This window comes from Scyliorhinus canicula, chromosome 20 (assembly GCF_902713615.1).
Source record: "Scyliorhinus canicula chromosome 20, sScyCan1.1, whole genome shotgun sequence".
NCBI classification, from domain to species: Eukaryota; Metazoa; Chordata; class Chondrichthyes; order Carcharhiniformes; family Scyliorhinidae; genus Scyliorhinus; species Scyliorhinus canicula.
Genome location: NC_052165.1, coordinates 65,527,984 through 65,555,518, shown reverse-complemented (window position 1 = coordinate 65,555,518; position 27,535 = coordinate 65,527,984). Strand labels below are relative to the sequence as shown.

The 27,535-nt window shown below is 44.5% G+C and overlaps 1 protein-coding gene and 1 long non-coding RNA gene across 3 annotated transcripts in view; one reads left to right on the top strand and one right to left on the bottom strand.

Annotated features, from left to right (window-relative positions):
* pot1 (protection of telomeres 1 homolog) overlaps positions 1-27,535 on the top strand; it is a 280,862-nt gene that overhangs the window by 10,736 nt on the left and 242,591 nt on the right. Inside the window, exons 3-4 of the mRNA XM_038780902.1 lie at positions 9,681-9,792; positions 21,251-21,322. Of these exons, the coding sequence (XP_038636830.1) occupies positions 9,736-9,792; positions 21,251-21,322 (129 nt within the window). The 5' untranslated portion in view covers positions 9,681-9,735. The remainder of the gene's footprint in view (positions 1-9,680; positions 9,793-21,250; positions 21,323-27,535) is intronic.
* LOC119955057 overlaps positions 1-27,535 on the bottom strand; it is a 221,798-nt gene that overhangs the window by 58,190 nt on the left and 136,073 nt on the right. The window contains exon 4 of one of the 2 annotated variants that reach the window (XR_005458376.1): positions 21,884-22,465. The exons of the other annotated variant lie outside the window; for it this stretch is intronic. This is a non-coding gene — a long non-coding RNA (uncharacterized LOC119955057). Of the gene's footprint in view, positions 1-21,883; positions 22,466-27,535 lie in introns of those variants that run through there. 2 annotated transcript variants of the gene reach the window in all.

The following is a 27,535-nucleotide window of genomic DNA, read 5'->3' as shown; positions in this document are numbered from 1 at the left end:
GTCTGAGTCACAGAGTATTTTGTTTTGTAAGTGGGTTGCAATATACAGGGGGGCCATGTTCCATTACTTAGATCCACTCTTTTAATGGGATACATTTGAATAATAGTTATGTTGGTGGACTTATGGGCTGAACACAATTCAGATCATGTTTGAACACGAGCTCAAATCACACCATGCAGTTTAAGCATTTGAATTTAGTTTAAAACAAAACTCAGAAAATAGAAAGCTGATATCGTTCGATTTGATCGTGAAGCAACTGGATTGTTGTGTTAAAAAAACACACAACTAGCTCATTTAATGTGGCCTATGTATGACTCCTAGTCCCACATCGATGCGGTTGAATCTTAATTACCCGCTGAAATATCCCAGCAAACCACTTGATTTGCTTCAGTCTGAAATTCCCCCTCTCGGGGCGAATTAGGATGGACAATAATTCTGGCCTTGCCAACAAAGTTCACATCCTGAAAATGTTTTTTTTTTAAATGGTGGTAAGCACAATCTCAGATCTACTTACTTACGTCTGTCACAAACCTGCTTTTAACACCCAAACAGGGGGAACAATGAAGAAATTAACTGTTTTAATAAGTCAGGCATAATTTTGTAAAATAAATCCTTATTTGTGTCCAGCAACTCAAAATTTACCTATTGGAGAGCAAAAACACTTCACTTCACAGGAGTTTCTCCCCTTCCTTTGTCAAATAAAAGTCGTCCGAAATGGCCATACATGGAGTATCCCGATAATTTATCAGTCTGAAGCTCCTGCAAGTTACAGACTTGTAATATATTCTGATCGTTTAGCTTGCAAATAATTCACTGTGGGGGACAGTCTTTCAACTGGTGATTCACTTACGACCATTAATACTTTCACATGCACACACCAGTGTATAATATTTACTGATGAAGCCAGTGCGTGGGATTTGGGTGACTGTTCACGTTACATTTCAAGCCATCATAATCAGGGCTGTGCGATGTGCTGAGCTAGCTGATTGCAGCCAAGAAACAGTTGGGAGCTCCTCCATTTTCCCAGTGACGGAGGATAAAGTGAGCTTGGATTGTACCGTGGACGGCTTTTCATTGTCTCCAGTGAGTGTGGAAGTTAGGTGAAGATAGGATTGCGCTCAGCTGTGACGCCCTTTCTGAATAAGAAGCCTGCTTGAAAACAATGTGTGTTCATTATGGACAAGACGTTGGGAAGCAATCGCGATGTAGGAAAATTTTAAAATTACTTTAGGGTATTCAATATTTAATCTACATTTTCTTAAATGATTACTTTTGAGAGTTCTAGGTACTATTTGACTTAAATTCCAATTTTGTTAATTTGAAACTTTAACCATACGGGCAACAGAAGATAGTTGGATGAAGTGTTATAACCCCAGTGGAAAGTCCCGGGATCAGGACCATACGATTTCTCATGACCTCCCGGAATATGAACTGCCCCTTTAAGGGGCTGGGGCTTCCCCTTAACTGGAAGAGCCCAAACTCGCACACATAAAAACTATGGCCTGGGAGTTGGATGGGGAAGGAGACTCTTCGGGGAGTGGGGGCAGTTTGAATTTGTATCATAATAAACTTTGTCCGCTGATTTCTACCTAATCGTCTATGCGTCCTGCTTACGGCGGATGAACATGAAGTTACACAAGAAACTTTAGAAAGTTATAGATTTTAATACTGTTCATAGGGCAGACAGAAATTTTACAGGCATACTACAGTTCTTGCTTCTCGGATCATGTGGGCAAAGGTTGATACTCGTTCCCTGATCTCTCCCCTATTACTTCTCTGGTCTTTTGCTTCCCTGTGGACTAGGTTGTATGATTAGTTTCTAATTGGTGTCTCAAGGCTGACGGTCATCTGTTGATGCAATTTAATGTTGTCCTCTGACTGGGCCATCTTAAGCTGTCAATGGGACCATCCTTTTCATGATAATGTTTCTGTCACTTTTATGACTTCTTGCTAAGGTGAAAGGATGTTTCATATCTACTTTGTCCATTCCTTTAGGAGAGGAGGAAGTGTGCAGTCGTACCTTCATGATGATACCTTGAGCTCATTGTCTGAGATTTTGCTCAATTGGTGCACTGTCCTCATTAAACTGAACCCCTGCCATTGATTCTTTGATTTTTAAAAATATTTTTATTGAGGCATTATATGAACAGTAAATACAGACACAAACACAAGAGCAAGAACAAACAGGAACATCATAATAAATAAATAACTAACCAAACCCCCCCGCCCCCCCCCCAACCCCCACCCCCCCCCCACCCCCCCAACCCTCCCTCTCCTCCCGTCCTGCCGGAGCTTCTTTGTTTTTTTTTACAGGCCTTTTGCTGCTGTTTGTTCTCTCTGAGTTCCTTGGAACGAGTTTACTTCACTTTTCAACAAAGTTAGAGTGATATAAAAAGAAAACTACTGGACAATTTTCAGCAGGTCTAACAGGCTTCTGGGAGAGAGAAGGGAGGCTAACGTTTCTGACTTTTGTCAAAGGCTGGAAATGGGGTCCGATTGATACTGTTGTGGGGGGGGGGAGCGTTGGGGCTAGACAATGGCTCACAAAAGTGAGCAGTTGTCAAACGGCATCGAGGAACAGTTGAGGAGGGGGAGATGGGACAATGGCGATGGACAAGCAGATCAATGAAAAAAGTGAAAATAAATCTGATCGCAATAAAAATTGGGGTGACGGTGGAAGGAGAGAGTTCACAGTCTGAAGTTGTTGAACTGTGAACTCTGTCCGCCACTTTGTTCTGCCGTTCACCCATTCTAATCTCTTTATGTGCCACTATCGGCACCCTTCTTAGCCTTAATCACCCCCATTTACATTTCTTTCTTCTGTCCTCGATATCTTTGTGAATATGCACCTATCACTGGCTCTCTATCCAGCCCCGACCGCTACATGCTCCCCCCCCATACAGTATAAATCTGACCCCATTTCCAGTTCTGTCCAATCTTTGACAAAGAGTCATACAAACTCAAGACTGTTAGCTTCCTTCTCTTTCCACAGATGCTGTCAGACCTGCTGAGATTGCCCAGTATGTTCTGTTTTTGTTTCAGATTCCAGCCATCCACAGTATTTTGCTTTTATTCCAGTCGATTGAACTATGCTTTTATGTTCAATAGAGTGGTAAGTTGGTTGTAACCTTAAAGCTATGTAAACCTAAAATAGAAGATCACAAAGTGGGTCGTACTTCAAAACTATGGAGAGTGTTAATAAAATATAAGTGCACGTTTAAAGTCTCCTTTCTTTCAGTTTTTACTTTCTTCTAAGGTCATGGGTCATTAGAATGGTTTGAACATCTTCTTTATTTGACCCAAAACAGCATGTGATGTCTGGGAACATGGATTCATCGGTCTAGATGTCTAATTGACCTATAGATATCAGTATGTTTCATTAAAACAGGCGCTTGTCAATGTGTTTTTGTGAGAGAACGTCTTTGCCAGGGCATGTTTTTCTTGTATCTGTCAGTCAATTAAAAATACAGAATAACTTTACCAAAATTACAAAGTTCCAGAAATTACACAAGTTTATATAAAATACATGTGAATGCAGCACTTGAAAGTAATTGGTGTGCTCAATATAACACGACACATTCAACTAATGCATATTCCTAAGTAATGAAAGTTAAAAGAATGTAGAGTTCAAAAGCTAATTAGAGCGTTCAATTCTAAATTTACAAATCAAACTTTTATAAGGCCACGAAGGAGTCCCACCAAGTAGTTCAATGAAACTTAGTTTATTTTTAAACCATTATATACATCACCAAGTAGATCCCAACTGGGTCTGCCTTGCCGGTGTCAAAGTGGCCAGCTTTATATGCCCTACAACTAGACATTGTTTAGAGGTCCACCCCCCCCCCCCCCCCCACCATTCCCCCCCCCCCCCCCTCTCCACCCCCCACCTGCCTTAATGGAGGAGCTCGTATTCAGCAAGTTTCACGGGGAAGTTAATTTTTCCCACTCTGTAGGACCTTTGCGGGTTATATTCCCTCCCCCCCAACTCTTCCCCCCCAAAGTCAGAAGAATCCTCCGACTTCTGGGGGGGGAGGACGTTGAAATCTCTTTGCGTCAGGATGGGCGTCGTGCATCCGAGATTCGGGCACCATGAATCTGGAAGGCGGACGCTGCTTTCGACTGGAAGGTCATGGCGGATGCTCTGCCGGAGGCTGTTGATGCCCATCGGAGATTTCCGATGCTCGAGTTTCCATTTCAGAATTCCTGTCCATAACCTCTCCCATACTGTGTCTTGACCCACTTGAGGCTTCACCACGGCCTGCTGCCACATCAGAGTTGGCTGGATGAAAACTTCACGCTTACGAGGAAATTTTCAAAAAATTGCTTGCCTGGACCAAATGTGATCAAGGTGCTTTCGCATGATCCGACCGTGGGCTTGTACTTGATAGGAAACCAGCCCTGTCTGGCGGAGGATAATCCCAGTGACCCACTGGGCGCGTCTGCAAAACTTTGAATGTACACCGTGTCACCTGGCACAAAGCATCTGGATGGATAATGTCAAAAAGGTCAACGCCCTTGTCGCTCTTTGTTATGGTGCACTGGCACACTAATGTCCAGGAAAATCATACTAAGGTGGATTCAAGCCTATGGTCCATCAGCATTTCAGCCGGGACTACCCCAGTCCTGTAACAAAATAAGAAATGAGCCAGCCTTGTGTCCATCGAGCCAGAAGACTGCTTCTTGAGGCCTCTTTTGAACGTTTGTAGCGCCAGCTCCGCTCCATTAAACCATTAGAAGGCGGATAGATCTGTACCCCATTCGCTTCAAAAACCTAGAGAACTCCTCACGCGTAAAAAGAGTCCCATTGTCTGTAACAAGCACTGGGCATGCCGTGTGTGCTGAATGATAATCACAACTTCTTGATGGTTGCCCAGGAGGTGGTCACCACAATCCTGTGGATTTCCAGCCATTTTGAATGGCCGTCAATCAAAGGAGGAGCATTGAGCTCTGAAACGGACTAGCAAAGTCGGTATGCAATCGTGCCCACGCTGTCCTGGTTATTCCTAAGAGTGAAGGGGCACAGCCGGTGGGTGCTGCTGGTGCTCCTGACAGACGGAGAATGCTCTTAATGTCCGCCATCCTCTCAATGTCCGTGTCCAGGCCCGGCCACCAGACGTAACTGCGCGCCAACATCTTCATTTTGGACATCCCTAGATGTCCATTGTGGATGTCTTTCAGTATCAACCACTGGCCTTTTAATGGAATGACGGCACACATACCACATAGCAGGATACCGTCCTCCACACTAGACTCTGACAGTTCTGTCGAAAACACCCATAATTCACTTGACATGTTGAACTTTTGAGAGAATCAGGCCTGTCTGAGTATATTCACGGATCCGAGACGCTGTGACCAACAAAGAGTCCATGAAGTTTAGAGAGGCACCACTGTGTTCGCCCTGTGGAGTGATGTTGGGCTAGCCGGTGAAGGCAAGCGGCTGAGAGTGCCAGTGTTCACTATCTGGGTCCCGGCCGATGCACAAATAAATATTTGTAGGCGACCAACAGCAGGGCCCAGCATTGGATCCTCATGGATGCAATGGACCGGATCGCCTTATCATCTTTAAAAAGATTAAAAGAGTAAAGGTTTATGGTCCGTAATAATAGTGAAGGTCGCCGTAGACGTATTGGTGAAATGTTTATACTGCATAGACTGCCGCTAGAGCCCCCTCCTCGATCCACGCATAGTTTTGTTCTGCTGCAGCCAGCGTCCGAGAGGCAAAAGCGATCGTCCTCTCCCGTCATTCTTCATCTGGTCTGACAGGACGGCCCCGACCGTAAGGCGATGCGTCACATGTGATGAGTAAGTGTTTGGCGGGATTGTAGTGGGTCAGTAACTCTGAAGAGGATATTTTCTTCACCTGCAGAAAAGCTGCATCCTGCGGTTTCTCCACACCCACATTTGATTTTTCTTTAAAACGAGATGTAAGGGGGGGGGGGGGCAGTACATTGCAGGCCACCAACACCCTCTGTGTTAAAACGTCCCCGCGCATATCGTGATGGTATTTCGGGCTTCGGCTGAGTGGCGGGGGGAATTGAGAGGGGGGGCAGGGAGTACCGGGTGTTGTTGTATGCTAATGACCCTGTTGTTTGCTGTATGTAATGGACCCGTTAAAAAAGCATTGGCAGATTCATCGAGGTTTGGGGCCTTTTTGGGCTATAAATTGAATGTAGTGAAAAGTGAGGTGTTCCCGTTGAATGCAGCAGGGTGGGGTGAAGAACCTTAGGGGCACTGCCATTTAAGGTGGCAAGGGAGCGGTTTCGGTACCTGGGGATTCAGGTAACCCAGGAGTGGGCCACGGTACAGAAGTGGAATTTGCTGTGGTTGGTGGAGGAGGTTAAGGGGGCCCTTAAAATGTGGGATGCGCTGCACCTCACATGGGCCGGGATGGTACAGGTGGTGAAGATGAACATACTGCCAAGATCCTTGCTTCTGCTCAGTCCCCCCCAATCTATTGCCCAACAGCTTTTTTTCGGAGGGCAGATGCGTTAATCTCGGAATTTGAGTGGGCGGGAAGGTACCGATGGTGAAGAGGGCTCTGTTGCAAAGTCAGGAGTGGGAAGGGGGGTTGGCGCGCCTGCATTTGTTGCATTACCATTGGGCAGCGAATGTGGAGAAGGTGAGACGATGGTGGGGAGATGGGGGGGGGGGGGGGTGGGACTGATTGGGTCAGGTTGGAGGAGATACCAAGCAGGACTGTGTTTAGATATTGGCAGGTGCTGGACTTTGCACGCAAGGAGCTGCCTTCATTCCCTCAGGTGCCGGAGTTTACATTTTTAAAGATGATGTTGCTCCCAAATGAGGGGCCGATGGTAGGATCAGGGATATATATGGGTGGTTGAGGGAGCAGAGCACAGCCTTAGTGAAAAGGATCAAGTGGAAGTGGGAGGAGGAGTTGGAAAGGCAGATAGGATGGGGGCTATGGTGCGAAGTAATGCGGCGAGTGAACTCAACCTCCTCCTGTGCAAGGATTAATCTTATATAATTCAAGGTGACGCACAGGGTCCACATGACTTGGGCCCGGATGAGTGGGTATTTTCCGGGGGTAGCAGACCGGTGCAAGAGGTGAGGGAGTGGGCTGGCGAACCATGCCCATATGTTCTCAGGGTGTGAGGAGTTGTGGAACTTTTTGGAGGTGGTGTTCGGGACTCTATCGAGGATTGTAATGGTTGAGATGAAGCTGGACCCTATGGTGATGATCTTTGTGGTGTCGGAGCTGCTGGAGGGAATGGAGGCCGCTGTCGTGGCCTACACGTCCCTGATTGCCATGCGACGGATGCCTTGGAATTGGAGGCCGGCCACGCCGCCGGGGGTGTTGGGGAATGGTTGGAGACTTGTACGACTTTCTCAGGTTGGAGAAACTCAAATTTTCCCGAAGGGGTCGGAGGAGGACTTCGAGGTACGGTATAGGCCGTTCATGATGTCATGTTAGAGTACCTTTAAGAAATGGGTGTTTATAAATGGGTGTGTATATAAGTATCTGTAGTGAGAGTACCTTTAAGAAATGTGTGTTTATTACTGCAGTGATGTCAGAGAGTGGGTGGAGCTGGGCTGTCTGTCAGCTTTTTACTTTCGTTTAAGGCTGTTTGCTGCAGGGTGTGTTTTAGTTTCATTTTCAGTGCTGGAGCTGAAGCCAGCCAAAGCAGGTGTACTGTTGTTCTCTCTGCCACGAAAAGACTATCTCTTGATCATTTGGTGAATTCAGAATTATTAATGTTTTCAGTAGTGAATGTAAACCTGATGTGCTTCTGTTAAAAGGTGTTTATTTTGTCTTCCGGATGATGTTTGGGAAGTTATTACGGATTACTTAGTGTTGTATTCTTTGGGGTTGTATTTGAATTGATGGTTGCTAAGATGTTCACTATGTTTTAAAAAGGTTAACTTGAGTTAATAGAACAAACCTTGTTTTGCTTTAAAAAAAAGTTTCCATTTCTGCTGTACCACACCTGTAGAGTGAGCCGTGTGCTCCCCATACCACAATCTATTAAAAGTTGTGGGTCAGGTGAACTCCATGATACACTTTGGGGTTCTCTAAACCCTGGCCCATAACAATGGCTATATTTGAGGAGCTGTTTGGCATGGGGAACGAGGGAGAGCAAATGGGGAAAAAGTGTAAAAACACTGTTGGATGTTAAGGTTGTGGTATGATGTTGAATATGTTTGGAATGAAACATCTTTTTTTTAAAGACAGAGTGGTGGGATTCAATGTTGTTACTCAGAAATGGAAATGGTGGGAAGTGGTATTCCATCAGGGCTGGGATTACAGTTACTACAAAGGAAGAAAAGGAGAAAACATTAAACTTACAGAATGGACATGAAAATGGCAAATGAACCTCAATATTGCTAAATGCAGCATAGCTCATTTTGGTAGAAAGAAAAGATACTCATACTTTTTGGAAAGTAAATATCTAAATGGTTGGAGGAACAGTGTGATTGGGATGTACAGATACGTAAATCAATAAACGTAGCGGCTCAGTTAAAAAGGCCATTTAAAAAAAGCAAGCAAAGCATTGAGGTTCATCTCTTGAGGTGAAAAGCAAGGGACGTTATTGTTCAGTAATGGGTTAATGTTAAACCTGTTTCGAACCTTGGTTAGACTGTACTTGGGAGTAGCTTGAAGACTTTGTGGTTTCTGGACTGGATAAAAGTGCTGAAAAGATTTACTGGAGTGATACCAGAACTTACAGAGGTTATATGAATCAGGCAAGACTTAATAGACCCAGGCTCTTTTCTCTAGAAAAAAGAAGATTGATGTCTAACCTGATAGAAGCTTTAAGATTACAAGGAGGTTTGATAGGTAGAGATGTTTCCACATGTCGGCGAGACCAGAACAAGGGCCATAAATATAAGCCAGTTGCTCATAAATTAGACAAAGCATTCAGGAGAAATTACTTTACCTGGGCAGTGGTTTAGAATATGGAACTTGCTAAAGTTGGTTATAGCTGAGGTGAATAGGGTGGCTCTGTGGCACAGTGGTTAGCACTGCTGTCTCAAAGTGTCAGGGACCCGGTTTCAATTCCGACCGTGGGTACCTGTCTGTGTGAAGTTCATACTTTCTCCTCATGTCTGCGTGGGTTTCCTCCGGATGCTCCAGTTTCCTCCCACAATCTAAAGATGTGCAGGTTAGGTGGATTGGCCATGCTAAATTGCCGCTTAGTGTCCAAAGATTGGGTGGGGTTACGGGGATGGGGTGGGGAAGTGGGCCACGGTAGGGTGCTTTTTCAGAGGGTCGGTGCAGACTCTATGGTCTCCTTCTTCATTTTTGGGATTCTACAATTCTATGATTTAAGGGGAAGCTGAAAAAGGCAGAAAGGAATTGAAGGATATGTTGCTGGGTTAATGGAGCAGGATGGGAGATGGCCTGAATGGAATGTGGACACCAGCAAAGATACATTGGGCCAAATGGCATCTTTGTCTGGTGTGATTAGTTGGTAATAATTACTTATTAGAGGGCAGAATAAGTCACGTTTTAGACAGGATGGGGCAATGTGGTTGATTAATGATGGTACAATAAACTCAAGTTTCAAAGTTTTCCTTTTCAAAATGGATGCAATTACAGAATTACTCCCAAATATTTGTATCGAATGATTCTTTGTGTCACGATATTTGTTTTGATCTAATTTAAGAATATATTTGAATCACCTCTTTTCTCTTTGGTTTCTCTCCTTGTATCACTGCAGGACAGAGTAGTGCTTGCCAAGTTCCAAGTGAGCACATCCCCAAGTGCCCCTAAGGATGGAAGGCATGCTCTCCAGCTTGAACTCTCAGAAGAGACGGGAAGCAACAGTGTTTGTAAGTAAAGCACAATTAATCTTTTTACATCCAAGTTAAATTAGGGCTGTTAATGTAATTTCCTTTGAAAATCTGGAGGGCAGTTTGCGCCAGCACTTCAGGCTGGGGGTGGGGTCAAAGGAAATGCCGATTTGGGGGAAATCACAGATTTTGAGACAGGGAAGCGGGATGGGAGTTTTCGGAGATGGGAGGAGAAGGGAGTCGGGGTATTAAAGGATTGTTTCTAGGTGGGTTTGTGGGGTTGAATGAGCTAGGGGCGGAAATATGGATTGGGGCAGGGGGAAATGTGGAGGTTTGTGCAGGTCCGAAATTTCGCTGAGAAGGAAATAGAGCTTTCTGTTGGTGCAGGCCTCCACAATGCTGGAGGAGGTGCTGACGGCAGCGGGAATGGAGGAAGGGATGGTGTCGCCGATTTATGGGGCGATTCTGGGAGACGAGAAGGCACTGCTGGAGAGGATTTAGGCAAAGTGGAAGAGTTGGGAGCGAGCATGGAGAAGCGGTTGTATTACGAGGTGCTCCGGAGGGTAAATGCCTCAACTTTGTGCGCGAGCTTGGGGCTGATACAGCTGAAGGTGGTGTACAGGGAGCACCTTACAAAGGCGAGGATGAGCCAACTCTTTGAGGGGGGTGGAGGATGTTTGTGAGCATTGCGGGAGGGGGGGGGGGGGGGGGGTGGGGGAAACCACGTTCATATGTTTTGGTCCTGTCCAAATCTGGAGGGGTATTGGAGGGAGGTGTTCACGGTAATTTCCAAGATGGTACATGTGAGGCTTGAGCTGGGTCCTCTGGAGGCCATATTCGGGTATCGGATAGGCCGGGGTTGGAAGTGGGTGCGGAGGCAAATGTTTAGCCTTCACCTCGCTGATCGCCCGAAGGCGGATCCTGTTGGGGTGGAGGTAAGTTTCTCCACCCTGTGCCCTGGCGTGGCGGGGGGGATCTGTTGGGAGTTTCTTACTCTCGAGAAGGTGAAGTTTGAGTTGAGGGGAGGGATGGAAGGGTTCTACAATTCATGGGCTTTGTTTATTATGAACTTTCAAGAATTGGATGGCATCCAACCTTAGGAAGGGGTGGTTGAGGTGGGAGGGGTGGGGTCGGACTGTGTATGTTGTTGGTGACTATGTATGGGGTGAATGGTGGATTCCTGAATCCTTTTCTTTGATGTTGTATTTAAAATGTTGAGGGTTGTTTGGGGGGTTGGTGGGAGGGAGGAATTGTTGGCCAGGGGATTGACATTGTATTTGTTACCATTGATTGTTTGTTGGTGGGTGTATTTGGATGAAAATGTGCAAAAGGAGAATAAAAATGTAATTTCCTTTGAAAGTGCTGGAAGTTCTTTGCAGTAACTGAAAACGTACAAGATTCTGAAGGGCTCAAAAGGTTGGATATTCAAAGTTAAAACTCTGGTGACTTCGGAGTCACAAGGAGATGTGGTGCATGTTATTTTGTTAATGGATGAGCTGAGCGGGGCAGAATGCAAAATCAGCTTGCAATCTTAAGAAATGATACCAATGGCGACATTTGAGATCCCAGACTGCAGTGGGGTGCACCACTGAATTATGAAATGAAAATGAAATGAAAATCGCTTATTGTCACAAGTAGGCTTCAAATGAAGTTACCGTGGAAAGCCCCTAGTCGCCACATTCCAGCGCCTGTTTGGGGAGGCTGGTACAGGAATTGAAACGTGCTGCTGGCCTGCCTTGGTCTGCTTTAAAAGCCAGTGATTTAGCCCTGTACTAAACCAGCCCCTGAATTAGAGTTAGCAGCAGTGAATAATATAAGATCCATGAGGCGAGTTAATAAAGTGTATCTCTTTCCAATCAGAAGCTCATAAAATATTTATGAATGAGGAGGCCATTTGGCTTACTTCAGTTCACCTTTCCAGAATGTCCTTAAAGCAGCGTTGCAAAAATTGATTTTCTTTCCTTGTGATTCCTGGGTTTTCGTGCCTCCACTGCTCTATTCCACTTGTTGACCACTTTTTTGTGTTAAGACCTTGCTGACATCGATCTGAAATTTGCCTTTTATCAGCTTTAAACTATGCCTCCTTGTCTTCCTCCCTCAGTTTAGAATAAGGTTATTTTCTTGAGATGCCTTTCTCAGATACTTATCTACTTATCTGTAGGTTCTTCATGTTGCTGCCAACCTTCAAGGCCGAAAAGCTCAAGTTTGTGGACTTGTGCCACTACCGACCAACATTGGCTCTCTTTTCTGTACAGTGTCTGATTGTTTTCTCTTCTATTTTGGCTCAATGGCCGGAATTGGGCACTGAAGTGATGAAGACCTGCGCATGACTCAATTTGGCCATGATTTCCTTGGACTCACAGTCGTCAGTGCTGGCTAATTGATTCCAACATTCCCTTCAGTTCTATACATCTTGTTGTCTTCATCCTCGAGTACATTTAAGGGTATTAATTTGGGAAACCAAACAAAAGTATCAAACTTCCTTTATCTCTCAGTGCTGTAGTCAACCCTTTGGATATCGGATGTAACCGCCGCAGGATGAAAACTTTTTTGCCAATAGATATCGCAGTGTATCGATATATTGGCCTTCGCCTCAAACTTTTTATGTTTGTCTACACAAGATCCCATCAAAAGATTGCGTATAGCCTTTGAAGGGCTATCAAATAAACCACAGAGATCTATATAATGCCCAAATGCCAATGTTCTGCTTGGACAATCCAAATGATTTCCTTCGCATTGCTGCATTTTTATAAAGAACAATATTTAACATTTGTTGCAACTTTCCCATTGATAGGCAAGCATACTCCCTTATAAATCCACACACAACTGCCCCTGGTTCACTAGTTTTTAATCTCTAAAATTGACAAGCATATAATTGAAAGAAAGATACAAGAGCTTTAACTGTTAATCATTTTCTTTCAGATATATGATGCATGTTCACAGTTTAGCTACTGATGCAGCAAAATTACTTTATTTGTTTTTAAAATTGCTTATACACACAACAAACATGTTCCATAATAGATAATTAATATCAAACTGCTTATTAGTCGAGGTTGAATTTACTTAGATAAGACAAATGAGTCTCGAACCCTGTTGTCTCAGATATTTTCCACAGTTCTGGACTTTGCTGCTTTGTTAGATAGAAATTGGCTGTATTATTACTTGATGGTTTTGCAGTACAGCCTTTTTATCATAGGTGCATTGAGAAGCTGGCAGAAAACGGTGCATGCAATTTGATTTCAGCGGCTAGTCCAGAATGCGTGTCCTTAATTTTTGAGTGTACATGATCTTTTAGACGTTGAAATGTTCTTCCTTTAAGGTGTTAAGATGGGCTAGATCCTCCTTGGCCATCTTAGCATTTTTTTCTTAAAAAAACCTCTGTGTGGTAACTGCCAAAAATTCCTACTGACAGATAGGACATTCTACACCATCCAGGAGTTGTATATGTGCTGTCACTTTGCTACTAATGCCTGTCATCTTTTACTATGATTTGCAATTTTTCTTTTAGACACGAACCAGCCATAATGTTCCAATTTGGTACTAAAAGTGAGATTTATTAGGGTAGAGTGAAGATTCTGATGACGAGAGCTGGATTTCAAAAGCTCCACTGTAAATGTGACAGCCACCTTATCCCTCGACAAGTCCCCACTGCCGACATGCAGACGCACACACGCAACATAACAACAACACACACTTCATGCAACCTAAACTGGTCATGGATCTTCAGAATCTACCCCATGTCCCTTTGTCTCCATGGTGCTGGAACCGTTAGCTGATACAGTTTGAGATCACAGTGGGTTGCAGGGAAGCTACCGTTTAGAACAAAATTTCTTTGGACACAGTCATCTTACCTTCGACGCTGGTTTTACTTTTGTTCAAAAGGGCGGGTTTTCTGTGTGGCCGTGTGACGTGTTTCATCGAAACGGCCCGCTATTGGCTAGCGGCGGGATATTTGTCATCGAATTTTGACGTGTTTCATCGAGTCGGCCCGCTATTGGCTAGCAGCGGGATATTTGTCAACGAATTTCCCATTCTATATACCCCTTCTCTGCAAGGGGACCGGAAGATCCGGTCGATATGAATGGAGGGAAAATTCCGGCCAAAGTGTTTGTAACTTTATTCAGGAGTTTCACGCAAATTTATGTTTAAATGGGATTGCCAAAATTTCTCTTGTCATCGCTATTCAAGCCGAGGCCACTCATTGAACAGCAACTGCATGGCTGTGGCACCTTTACGGTGAAAAAAAGTTGCAAGACGCATCATTGAGGCATGGGAGTCGAGCCAGAAGGATGAGGTTAGGAGAGCATGATATCATAATATACACCAGTTTATCATGGTGCAGACACATACTGATGGAAATACACTGGGACCAATCAACATACACAAACACCGCAGCCAATCACCAGTTAGAATACACACACTATAAAGGCAGAGGGCATCATGGTTCCCGCTCATTCTGGATGCTGCCTCTCAGAAGCACAAGAGCTCATCAAGTTTAGTACAGACTCACACCACATGCTGAGAGATTCAACTGGTTCGGACAGGCACAGGTCTCTAGTTAAACTAGCATTGTTTAAACCCACAGTTCTCGTATGTTGATTAGTTTATAATTAGTTAATAAAATAGAGTTGAACCGTCTTCAGTGTTGGTGGCATATGTTAACTTTGCAAGCCAACATTGTCAACACTTCACATGATGGGTGACCAAAACCTATGTTTGAAGAGTTGGCTTTTGAAGAGGAGAGGGTAGGTGGCTGAAAGCGTGGTCTCTAATGGAGCAAACAGACTGTCGGGAGGATGGGTGACTGGGGTGCTGGTCCCGAATGCACAGAAGAATGGAGAGTGTGGTTATAGCATTAGAGAAGCTTCCAGAGATTGAAAGGGTAAGGTCAAAGGAGGAAATTAAACATTTAAATGTGAATTTTAACTTTGGGGGATCAGCGGTCCGCGAGGCGTTGGTTGATAAGTAACTAGAACATGCTGTAGGATTGAAGCAGCAGATGAACTGGGGTCTACAGGTGGTGGGGGATGGGAGGCTACCCAGGAGCGAAAAACGTGAATGAGGCTTTCAGTGGCAGATGAGCCGAGATAGATCAGCGGCAAAAGTAATATTCTTTTGATGAAGATAATGTAAGGTGAAGCCTCCGTCTAGGTTTGAACAGGGCACCATGGTTGTGAGCAACCTGTTCGACCTGGAACATAGGATGGGAAGTTTGAAAATGAAAAATGAAATGAAAATCGCTTATTGTCATGAGTAGGCTTCAATGAAGTTACTGTGAAAAGCCCCTAGTCGCCACATTCCGGCACCTGTCCGGGGAGGCTGGTACGGGTTTTGCGAGGATAATGGAGGAGGGAGTGGACCTGGATCCTTTGGTGGTGATATTTGGGGTTTCAGAGAAGCCGGAGCTCATGGAGAGGAGGAAGGCCGATGTCGCGGCCTTCGCATCTCTGATTGCACGGCGACGAATTTTGCTTGAGTGGCATTTGGCATCGCCACCGGGGATAGCAACATGGTTGGGTGACCTGTATGACTTCCTGCGGTTAGAGAAGATAATGTATGAGTTAAGGGGCTCAGCAGGGGAGTTTGAGAGAAGGTGGGGTATGTTTGTGACCATGTTTGAGGAGTTGTTCGTCGCAGAGGGTGGGGGGGGGGGGGGGGGGGGGGGGGGGGGTGATGGGGAGGGGGAGGGGTGAATAAGGAGATTGTTGGGAAGAATGTTTCCCGGGGTGTTTATTTGCTGTAACATACTTTGATACAAGTTTGAATGAAATGAGTTTTAAAAAGAAAAGGATGGGAAGTTTTGGAATTAGTGTTAATGTTATGGATTTTCACAGGAACACCACTAACTATAAACCCCAAAGCACCCGTTAGATTTATTGGTTCAGCATCGGGGTGAATCTGTGTTCTGGCAATTCCAGCCGCCTAATGTTGTGTGGCAATCAGTGGGACCTAATTAGAAATCGACAGGCTCCTGAAATGAATCCTCCCAAACCCTGGGGGAAGTCTCAACTTCACACCGAATAAAAAATGTTTAAAATAAATCAGTAACCATAATCAGATGTTGCCCATTTTCGACAAAGAAGTTCGGTGCTTCAGAACAGTGACTCAGCAGGGGCTGGTTTAGCACAGAAGGGGCTGGTTTAGCACAGGGCTAAATAGCTGCCTTTTAAAGCAGACCATGGCAGGCCAGCAGCGTGGGTTCAATTCCTGTACCAGCCTCCCCGAACAGGTGCTGGAATGTGGCGACTAGAGGCACATTAAGTTCAGTTGAAGCCTACTTGTGACAATAAGCAATTTTCATTCCATTTTCATTTTCATTTCAAATAGTTTTGCGCCCATATCCAATTATTGGACTGTACAAAGCATTTCCAGTGTGCTTTGCAATTATAAACCACTATAATTTACTGGTCACTCTTTCCCAAGTATGGCTGTTGGGCAATTACTGCCATTAACGGTACCAGAAGACTGCCTCCTTGAATTAGACTTCAAAGCCAGATGCAACCTGAGCTCAATTAATAACTCACTAATTTCCAGTGGGCTGGCAAAGATCAATAAAACAACTACATCTGTCTGACTTGCAGGGTCAGCTGGTTCATCAAAATCTGAAATAAAATAACTGGTGAAGCGTCTTCTAATTGATGCATGTCATCATATTCCAATTGGATTATTTATTACAGTCATTCAAAACAACTATCTTCAGAGGTTCATTTTTATTAATGCATGTGGAAAAACTTTAATTGCTATACTTTCAAAATCCCTAAAAGTTCTTTAATGCCATTCTGCACGCAGTAGAATTTAGCCTCACTATCCCATGTGTCAGCCACTTGTTTCCAGAGACGAGCCAGGTGGTTTCCAAGTATTTTCCGATCTGTTTTGGCTGGAAGTAGCCACGTTTCTTTGTGGTCCTCGAGTTTTTTTTTTAACACTTCCAAATTGGCAATATTTACTGCACAAGTTAATCCTTTTACTTAAGAATATAGGAACAGGAGTAGACCATTCAGCCCTTGAGCTGATCCCGCCATTCATTGAGATCATGGCTAATCTGTGGCCTAACTCCATATGGCCTTTGGCCCATATGCCTTAATACCTTTGCAGAACAAAAACCTATCTATCTATCTCAGATTTAAAATCGCCAACTGATCTAGCTTCAACTACTGTTTGTGAGAGAGAGTTCCAAACCTCTCCCACCCTTTTGAGTGAAGAAATGCTTCCTAACATCTCTCCTGAATGGTCCAGCCCTAAATTTTAAACTGTGCCCCCTGGTTTTAGAATAGCCAACCAGCGGAAATAGTTTTGCTTTATCTACCCTTTTAATATCTTGAAGACTTTGATAAGATCACCCCTTTTCACTGAACAGTTTATTTTTTTATTATAAATGTTTCTATTAAAGTGTTCTGAACAGTTTCTAAGATGGACCTAAATAGAGCTACAATCCTGTTGCATGTTTTGTTAAGTCATAATTAGTTTCGATATAGAAAATGCCAAGTTAATTGGGCTCATAGGCACATCCCCAGAGAACTGAGTTTGGAAATCAGGACATATTGACCCTGATTTAGCTTTTGGGTGAAGGAATGGTGCTCGCTGGTCACCTCACTGACAGATGCCCAGAGATTTTTCACAGGCTTGTCAGTGGAGATTTTGCCTCATCTGACATCTGGTCCAGTGTGGGGACCTCTTGAGGAATCTGAGGCTTAGAACATAGAACATAGAACATAAAACAGTACAGCACAGAACAGGCCCTTCGGCCCTCGATGTTGTGCCGAGCAACGATTACCCTACTCAAACCCACGTATCCACCCTATACCCGTAACCTAACAACCCCCCACCTTAACCTTACTTTTTAGGACACTACGGGCAATTTAGCATGGCCAATCCACCTAACCCGCACATCTTTGGACTGTGGGAGGAAACCGGAGCTAATATGTGCAGAGCCAAAAACAGAGAGGCCCTTCAACCAATCGGTTGGGAGAATCTTCATTGAGACATGCAAAGTTCAAACCAGGAAGTATAAAGCATGAAGTTTAAATTCCATTGAAATGATGTTCATAAAGCGACATGGAGGAATTACAAATGGGTTTAAGTGAGGCAGATGAAAGCGTCAGACAGAAAAAGTGAAAATTATTTTTTTATATATCTCCAATTTTAGTTTCCTTCTGAGGGAATAAAATTTATTTTTTCGGATTAAAGAAGTTTTGTTTGTGTTATTTATCACTCATTGTGCTGTTTAAAAACTAATTTATCCCTAAACGCACCCAGCCCCAAGTTGAACAGCTGCTTTTGTGCAGAATTTATTGGGCAGGTACAGCAGGTTCATGGCATTGCAGTTATTTCAGTGTCAGGTTTAATGGTGAGGATGACTACAACACACCCTGTGAATGTGCAAGTATCCCTGACTAATTGCATATGGGTGTACGCCTGAAATTGCTGTCCGCTTTCCTCTGTTATGATGCTGGGTAATGATAGAGTCACTGTTATCCCGAGTGCAAATTTCAAACCAATATTTATCGGCAACAGAATTAAAGGAAGGTAATATACACTGGATGCTGGAGGTCTGAAACAAAAACTGCAAATTTGGAAATACTCGCCAGGTCAGGCAGTATCTGTGGAGAGAAACACAATTAAGATTTCAAATTGGTGCCCTATTAACCGAACTGGAAAATGTTTCACCAGATTTGATGGGTTTTACGCAAGCGCGGAGACGGTAAATGATGGGAGGGAAAGAAAGAGGAAAAGTTTGGGCTAGTAACTGTGGAAGACAGGAATGACAAGGGATGATGGTGCAAGGGAAAAGGGGATGGTAATAATCTAATAATACTAATATTTCGTAGTGTCACTTGTAGGCTTACGTTAACACTGCAATGAGGCTACTGTGAAAATCCCCTAGTCGCCACACTCTGGCGCCTGTTCAGGTACACAGAGGGAGAATTCAGAATGTACAATTCACCTGTAAAGCACCTCTTTCGGGACTTGTGGGAGGAAACCGGAGCACCTGGAGGAAATTCACGCAGGCACAGGGAGAACGTGCAGACTCGGCGCACAGTGACCCAAGCCAGGAATTGAACCTGGGACCCTGATGCTGTGAAGCAACAGTTCTAACCACTGTGCTACTGTGCTGCCCGTAATGGGTGATGTGTTGGGTATGCTGGGTCTGCGAGGACCGCGTTTACCATAGCAGTGAGAGAGACAGGCTTCCAACACTTGGAGAAATGCAACTCTATTTTATTGAACTACCAACTGTTAAACATACTTGAACTGTGGGTTGACACTAGGCTGAGTTGACTGGAGACCTGAGGCTAACCTGACCAGACTATCTTATTACCACATGGTGGATCTTTGTGTTGTTGCTACATGGGCTATTGCTGTCTCAGAGGCTGCATCCCAAGAGAGCGGGAAAACTAGTGCCCTCTGGCTTTATAGTGGTCGTGTCCTGTCTGGTGATTGGCTGCTGTGTTCTGTGTGTTAATTGATCATCCTGTGTGTCAATCAATGTCTGCCTGTGCACCATCATATACTTGTGTGTATATTATGACAATGGGTACATGTAAAGAAACAAAAGATGGGTCGATAGTAGGTGTAAATGGCAACAGTGGAATTATTATGAGAGGCTGCTATCTGGAGCAAATAGGAGCAATGGTTCTGATCTGACAGTCAATCTGGAGAGTTAAGTGTTTAATTAGAATTAAAGGAAGTTTGTTATGAACCTACCTGGTGTTTTATGTACATGACAGACCAAATTTAATCAGACATTTTCTGATTACCTTTGATTAACAGCTTGCTTTGGTTTTGAAAATTGTTTGGCTGTTTCTGAATCCAGCCCTGGTAAGACATTGTCATTGGGTTGGCTTTGATTGTTCCTATTAGAGAAAGCTCTTACATTTTTGTTATTACGTGAGTTCTCTCTTTATATGTCCCAATGCTAAGTCTCAGCAGCATCATGTAGCTTTTCTCTGAAAATGCTTTGCTGCTGCACCTGAAATACTGTGTGCAGTTTTGGCTGTCTTTATGTATAACAAGAAACAATCAACTGAATCTTTTCCATAGTATTCATAAGGTTAGAATACTTTCTTTGAGAAAACTGCCAAATATCTTTGAGATGAAACCTCATGCCAGAATAATTAAGTTCAGGCCAATGAAATATTATCAAAAGAGCGGCAAAATAAAATAAAAATACAATTGGAGACACTATGGACACTCCATTATTAACAAGGTTAACAAGGTCATTTGAAAAGCAAATGAAGGATTCATTTCAAGAGCTCTAGAATTGAAAAAACCTGAATGTTATGTAATGTAGAACAGGAGTTCAAAGATACTGTGCACAGTTCAGGTCTGCATTCAGGAAGGCACAAATATAAAAATACTTCAAAGATTAAATAATAATCTTTTAACAATAATCTTTATTGTCACAAGTAGGCTCACATTAACACTGCAGTGAAGTTACTGTGAAAAGCCCCTAGTCACCACATTCCAGCACATGTTCGGGTACACTGAGGGAGAATTTGTAATTTCCAAATAACCTAATAATACCATATTATATACCAGATAATATCAGAACCAAGAGGTTACATACGTCAAGAAAAGCGGAATCAAGGGGCAGCATAGTGGCGCAGTGGGTTAGCCCTGCAGCCTCACGACACCCTGGTCCCAGATTCGATCCCAGCTCTGGGTCACTGACCATGTGGAGTTTGCACATTCTCCCCGTGTTTGCGTGTGTTTTGCCCCCACAACCCAAGGATGTGCAGGATAGGTGGATTGGACACACTAAATTGCCCCTTAATTGGAAAAAATGAATTGGGTACTCTAAATTTATATAAAATAAAAAAAACTGAACCAGCTGGGGGTCTTTTCTGCAGCAAAGGGAAGGCTGAATGGGTGAACTAATAGTGACCTTTAAAATGAAAGGGTTTGGTAAGTTAGACGTAAAGAAAATGTTTCTGCTCAAGGGAGTTCAGAACCGGAGTGCTACAGCTGTTGGGATTCTCTGTTCCTGCTGGCAGATCACTCCCGCCCATGGGTTTCTTGGCGGCGTGGGATGGCTTCAATGGGAAATCCCATTGACAAGCAGTGGGAGTAGAGGATCCCGCTTCCAGCAAATGACGAGCAAACGCAAAACACGCCTAGTGGGGAACCGGAGAATCCCACCCATTGTCCGTCAGAAATCAGTAGAGCTTATAGGAGAAACATGTTTACCCAAAAAGGGATAAGAATGTGAAACTTGCTACCACAAGAAGTAGTCGAACTAAACGGCGCAGGTGGTTTTAGCTCCTGATAAGCAGGTGAGGGAGAAAGGAATAGAAGGTTACACTGGGAACCCTCCCAGAACCTTGTCGAACAAAATTCTAATTTCTGATAAGGGATTCTCAAGCTCGACCTGTAGTAGAAGTATCAGAAATGATTGTGAATAATACGATATTATTCTGCATTGAATCAATAAATACAGCTTTACTTTGTGTGGTTAGAGGTGAAGAGAAACCAAACAATATTTTTTTTTCTTTTTTAGGTATATGCCAAGTCTGTGAAGCAATCGGCAGCATCTAGTAATGTTAATTCCCCGATCAATCAAAGGTTGAAGGTAACTTTCGTCTGTTTGACCTCTCGCAGTAACGGATGTATTGATTAGTCAAAAACATAAACTACACGTTTAAAAAGGCACATTGGGGCCATGCAAGAAAGAAAGAATGGGCTTGTATTTTCATACACTAATGCCCAAAATTACCGTCACGACGCAATTTACAGCTAATGAAGTTCTTTTGAAATGCAGCTCCTGTTGTAATCAAAGAGGGAACTTTTAAATTGTACAGAACGTTTTTAAAAGCCATCCTGTTTTTGTTTCCATGGAAACTAGTTCAGTTAAATGAACAAGATCAAAGTGTACACTTAAAACAACTGGAATGTGTCCAAAAGGGCAGTGGGGCGGGGGGGGGGGGGGGGGGGGGGGGGGGAGAGAACTTCAGTGGTGAAATAACCCCATTATTCCAACTGTTCTAAAAACATTATCAGTTCAATTTCTGCATAATCTCCGGCATTCTCGCCATTTAAAAAAAAACACTTCACCAAGTGCATTTAGGGTGCATTAACTTGTCTGAGGTAGTGAGCGGATAAATACCTCGCAGATCTCTTCTATAGTCACGGAAAAAAACTAGACGAAAGTCTAGAGCCAGACTGAGTGACTATTGCAGCTATTACTTACAAAATGGCATAGAAAGTACAGCATAGAAACAGGCCTTCAGCTCAACCATCCGATGCTGGTGTTAATGCTCCACATGAGTCTCCTCCCACTCTACAAGCAGCAAATGTTTAATAAATAAAGATACAGGAAGCAAATAGCACATATAATTAGTAATAAAAAATGAGATGCAACATAAAGTGTCAAGTTAGTGGAATCAAAAAGAAGCACTATTTGTGCACGAGCACCCTGCCATTATCCGAATCAGAAAAGGAAGTGTGCTGGATGTCATGTGTTCAGGCAGATTATTAAATTGGTGGATGATCTAGGCAGATCCACAATGGAATGCATACCTCTAACGTCAAACGCGATGTTCAAATTCAGGAAAAGAAAAATCCCACAGCTCCGTTATTGTCTTTGCTCATCCTTCAAGCAGTTAACTCCCTTCCTGGCTTTGATGTCTTGCTTAATTGTCTCTCTTTGCCCTTCTCTTTTGTTTTTGTTTCTGTTTTGTTTCCATCCTTGCCATATTCCGTTCCGATTAGGGGTCTGTACCAAAAATATCACAATGTTCATTACATTTTGCAAATGTTGACTGTTACCGAAATCCGATACGCACTCGGCCCCAAGCATTTTGGATAAGGGATGCTCAACCTCTACCGTCATTCCCCCACTTCATAGGTTGAATCCAGAGGGCGCCTATGTTATTATCAATGATAGCGCAGTAGGTCAGGCAGGTTACGTGTTCACCTCAGACCAAGAGCATTTCAAAGAGCTGTGTACTTCGTGCATTTTCAGTTCCCCCTATCTTTCTTTATGTCTGAGAGATTTGAATTCTGCGTCTCACCTAAATGCTCTAGTTTGGAGAAATTCTTTTGGCTAATTGGGTCGATACTTTGATCATTGCTACACGGGCATGGTAGTTGCCATAAATTGGGACCAAACTTTGCTCTTGTGCGGGCAACATTTACCTTTCTCTTCTGTTCAACTTTATTTTGAAACTTCGGAAAACAGCACACAGAAAAGTCACAACAGACCGGTGGGCAATGGGCTGAAGGGCCTTTGCTGTACTGTATATTTCTATAACTAGTGTGTGCTGCCAAGCATGTGTGTAAAAGACCTTTATATTCATTCCAAACAGCAGGCAAATACGTTCAAATTATTTTTTACGCTAGCTGAGTAGATTCTCACTCTATTAAAAATCATACAACTTCCCCAGTTGATGATAAATGTGCCGAAGAGATGTCAAATTCCAGACGAGGGGCGAGTGCACTTTACCAGCTGTGGCCCCCATTCACAGCATCATAGTAAACCCACACTAGAGTTTGTTGGGAAGTCGATAATATTATCAAACTAATTATAGTCTTCTCAACAGGTCCATCAAGTAATTTCTTAAGCAGATAAACTAGAAATTCTAACCATGGAGCGCAATATTAATGGAAATGCTCATGCATTAACTTATCCTGTGAATGTTGTCTGCAGTGAGGATTGTATTAAAAACAGAAAATGCTGAAAACCCTCAGTGGAACAGGCACCAATTGTGGAGAGAGAAAAACAGAGTAAGCATTTCAGATTGATTTGTCTCTGTCAAAATGTGAAGATGTTAGAGATTAGGTTTCTTAACAAGTAAAGAAACTGAAGATGGGTTCTAAGGTATAAGTGGTTGTAGCCTTTTTGCTTCTTGTTCCTATTCAGTTTTTGTTTGCCTAGCATCATCATTCCTTCTATCCCTCTTGTCATTAAACTACTCTGGTCATCTATCTATCATAGATCTTCCTTTTGTTCTTTCTTGATCCACTTTCACTGGGCGGGATTCTCCCAACGGGAGTCTAAGTGCCGACGGCGGAGTAAAAACCGGAGTGTTTTACTCCAGCTTCGGCGCCCATTCTCAGACCCCTATTCTCCCCCCTCCGTGGGGCTAACAGGGGCGTTGTGCGATTTCTGGGGGCGGGGCCTCAGCGTGGCATCAGAGACCCGGAGCTACGTAAAAGACGTGGCGCCTTGGGTCCCGCGCATGTGCAGTTGGGCCAGCACCAACTAGCGCATGCGTGGTAACATCGTGGAGCGCTCTGGCCCCTCACCAACATGGCGCTGGAGTTCTGGGGCCGGCTGCGGAAGGAAATAGGCCCAGGTGGGAGGGGCAGGGGGGAGACGCCGGCCCCATCGGAGGCCCCCCCAGGAATGGAGCCCCCCTCCTCCTCCCCCCTTCCCTCCCCCCCCCCCCCCCCCCCCCCACAGGCCGCCCCCAAGCCTTCGCGACGAGTACCCGCCGGCAGCAACGAGCTGTGGATGGCGCCGGCAGGACTCGGCCATTTACGCGCGGCCGCTCGGCCCATTCGGGCCGGAGAATTGCTGCTCGCCGTTTGCGCCGATTCTCCGAGCGGCCTGGCGTGAATCGCGCGGCGCTGGTTTCGGGGGGGGGGGGGGGGGGGGGGGGGTGGCGCGACTCACGCGACGCCCCGGCGATTCTCCCTCCCGGCGAGGAGGGCGGGGAGAATACCGCACATTATCTCTGTCCTACTTGAAACCATATGTAGTATCTCGAAATACTGGCTCCCACCAAGTAGATTGATGAATAAACGGTTTATTAAGGCAAGTAACTATTTACTCTCGACTTGTGAAGATGTGTCCGTGCAAAGAGTTTCTCCAGTTCCCCCTGGAACACTCACCCCGAGTAGCTTGCTGCAGCATTACTTTAATCTGTAGCCATATCACTGCCAGACACACTAGGGATGGACTGCCCCACTGGCTCTGTGTGTGATTCCCTCCTCCTCAAAAGGTCCAGGTGTTTCTTCACCATTTTCCCTTGGATATCTATCGCATACAGAACTGGGCCTTTTCAGGCCATGACCATTCCAGGGAACCAATCTGAACCAACATCAAATTTCCTCACATAAACCAAGTTGTCCACCTCAAATGTTCTTTCAGGTTTTCTCAAGTCATGATGCTTCTACTGCGTTTTCTGCTTTACCTCCACCTTTCCCGCCAAATTCGGAAATATCAGATCCAACCGTGTTCTGATGCAACTGCCCCATTTGCAACTTGGCAGATGTAACACCTGTGGCTGTCGGGAAACCCACAGGCGTGGGTGCGCTGCTGGTGAAGCCGAGGATCCCACCGACTGAGAATCCCACCGGATACATTTGCTCACCGACCACTGTAAGAGTACCCGTTTCCACGTCCATTCCAAGTGGCTCTTTTGCCATTAACACAATTGTAATTGGGCCCGTCTTGCCCACCTTAATGTTATTTAAACTGTACATGGGGGCGGCATGGTGGCGTAATGGTTAGCACTGCTGCCTCACTGCGCCGAGGACCTAGGTTCAATCCCGGCCCTGGGTCACTGTCCGTGTCTGCATGGGTCTCACCCCCACAACGCAAAGATGCGCAGGGTAGATGAATTGGCCATGCTTAATTGCCCCTTAATTGGAAAAAATGAATTGGGTACTTAAAAATTTATTTTTAAAGAAAGTTTAAACTGTGCACTTCAGATTTGTTTTCAGCGTTGTTCTCAACATTGTGTACTGGTGATAGAAATTTTTTTTTGGCCCTTTGTAGGCTCTGCCAGTCTTGCACTTGCTCCTAATGTGCCCCCTCCTATTGCAGACATAACATGGAGCTTCCCTGAATTCACATCTCTCCGGGGGGGGGGGGACCCCCACACTGGAAGCATTCATCATAGCTCTTGGTTTGTGGACCAAATTTCCTATATCTCTGCATTCTCTTTTGCTCCGCACCTCTTTGCTCATTACTTTCTGCGCCTTCATCCCTGGCCAATAACTTCCCGCCAAACATTGTGGACCTTGCCTACTTGCACGCTCTGCAGTTCCATTGCCCCCCTTTCGGCACTTTCCACAGCATGGGCGACCTGTAATGTCTCCTTTAAGGTATTGGATTCTTTAATGTCCCTGCTAACTATTTCTTTGTATGGCCGTGACGTTAAGAGAAATGGGGCAGGTGTTGGACACGTAGCCATGTTTGGATTGAATGGCTCAGGTTTCCCAAAAGGACATTGTCACACTCTCAAACTGCTGAACTAGGTTGCTTCAAAGGAAAGGCTTCCACATGAGTTCTGCTCTCCCGAACTTTGCAGCATTAGCAAGGCACTTCCAGTGATCCTCATCGGCAAATGTAATATGTTGAAAGACGAGCAACAACCAAGTAGATTAACGAATAAATGGTTTATTAAGGCAAATAACTATTTGTGGAGGGTGAGATCCAGGCTGTTACTCCATGACTCCAAACTCTTGAGTAACAGTAAAACCCATGCTCGACCCCAGGATTCGCATGCTCCAGCTCGATTCGCCCTACCGGTCACGTGACTCTTAAAGGGCACCATACTAGACATAAGACATACGAATGGGAGCTAGAGTTGACCATTTGGCCCTTAGTCATCTTAATCTTTCCATACTATCCCCATATCCTTTATTTTTTATAAATTTAGATTACCCAATTATTTTTTCCAATTAAGGGGCAATTTAGCATGGCCAATCCACCTACTCTGCACATTTTTGGGTTGTGGGGGCGAAACCCACGCAGACACGGGGAGAATGTGCAAACTCCACACGGACAGTGACCCAGAGCCGGGATCGAACCTGGGACCTCAGCGCCGTGAGGCGGTTGTGCTAACCACTAGGCCACCGTGCTGCCCTGTATCCCCATATCCTTAATACCAAAATGAAATCGATCTCTACCTGAGTATGCCTAATGACTGAGCATTCATAGGCCTCTGGTTAGAGAATTCCAAAGGTACACAACCATTTGAGTGAAGAGACGTCTCTTCACCTCTCTGCTAAATAACATATTGTGACTCTGTGACCCGGTGTTCTAGTTTTTCCAACGGGACATTTTCTCAGCCTCGACCCTGGCAACCCCCTTAAAAACATTAAATTTTTCAATGAGCTGACTCCTCATTCTTCCAGTCAGTTAGTTAGATTCCACCAGCAGGCGAGTCAACAACTGACAGATTTGATCCAGGTCATTGGCAGAGGGACTGGAGTGAGAGGAGGAGCCATTAGTTTCAGCAATTTAGTCTGACCTGGAATGTAGTGTGGCTAAAGCAGATTCAGTAACAGCATTCTAAAGGGAATTGGATCTATAAATAAAATAAGAGGGTCATAGGGCAAGATGAGGGCACAGGGACTAAATGAACAGGTTCTTTCAAAGGTTTGGTGCAAGTGCCATGGCCTGAATGGCCATCTTGTCCGGTATCACCCTATGATTCCATGACTCTATAAGCAGTTATTAGGAAAGGTTGGAGGACTGAATTTGGGTGGTGTGCTCTTTCAGATGTTCGCTGCAGATTCAATAGGCTGAATGGCCTCCTTCTGCACTGGAGGGATTCTATGACTTTCAAACTTGTACGCAGTTGCTATGATCCTGATAAAGAAGACTTGACATGAAACTCTGTTTCTCGCCCCATCGATGAAGCTTGATGTGCTGAGGAGCATTTCCAGCATTCTCTTTTTTTATTTTGGGTATCTGCGGCTTGGTTTGCATTTGGCTCTTTTTGTTTTGCTCTATTATTTAACGGAGTAATGGAGGCTTTTTCAAAGTGCGTTTGCGACCCATGGGTGGGTTGCAGGTGAGCGTCTGGAGAGTGGCGGAGCGACAAGTAGT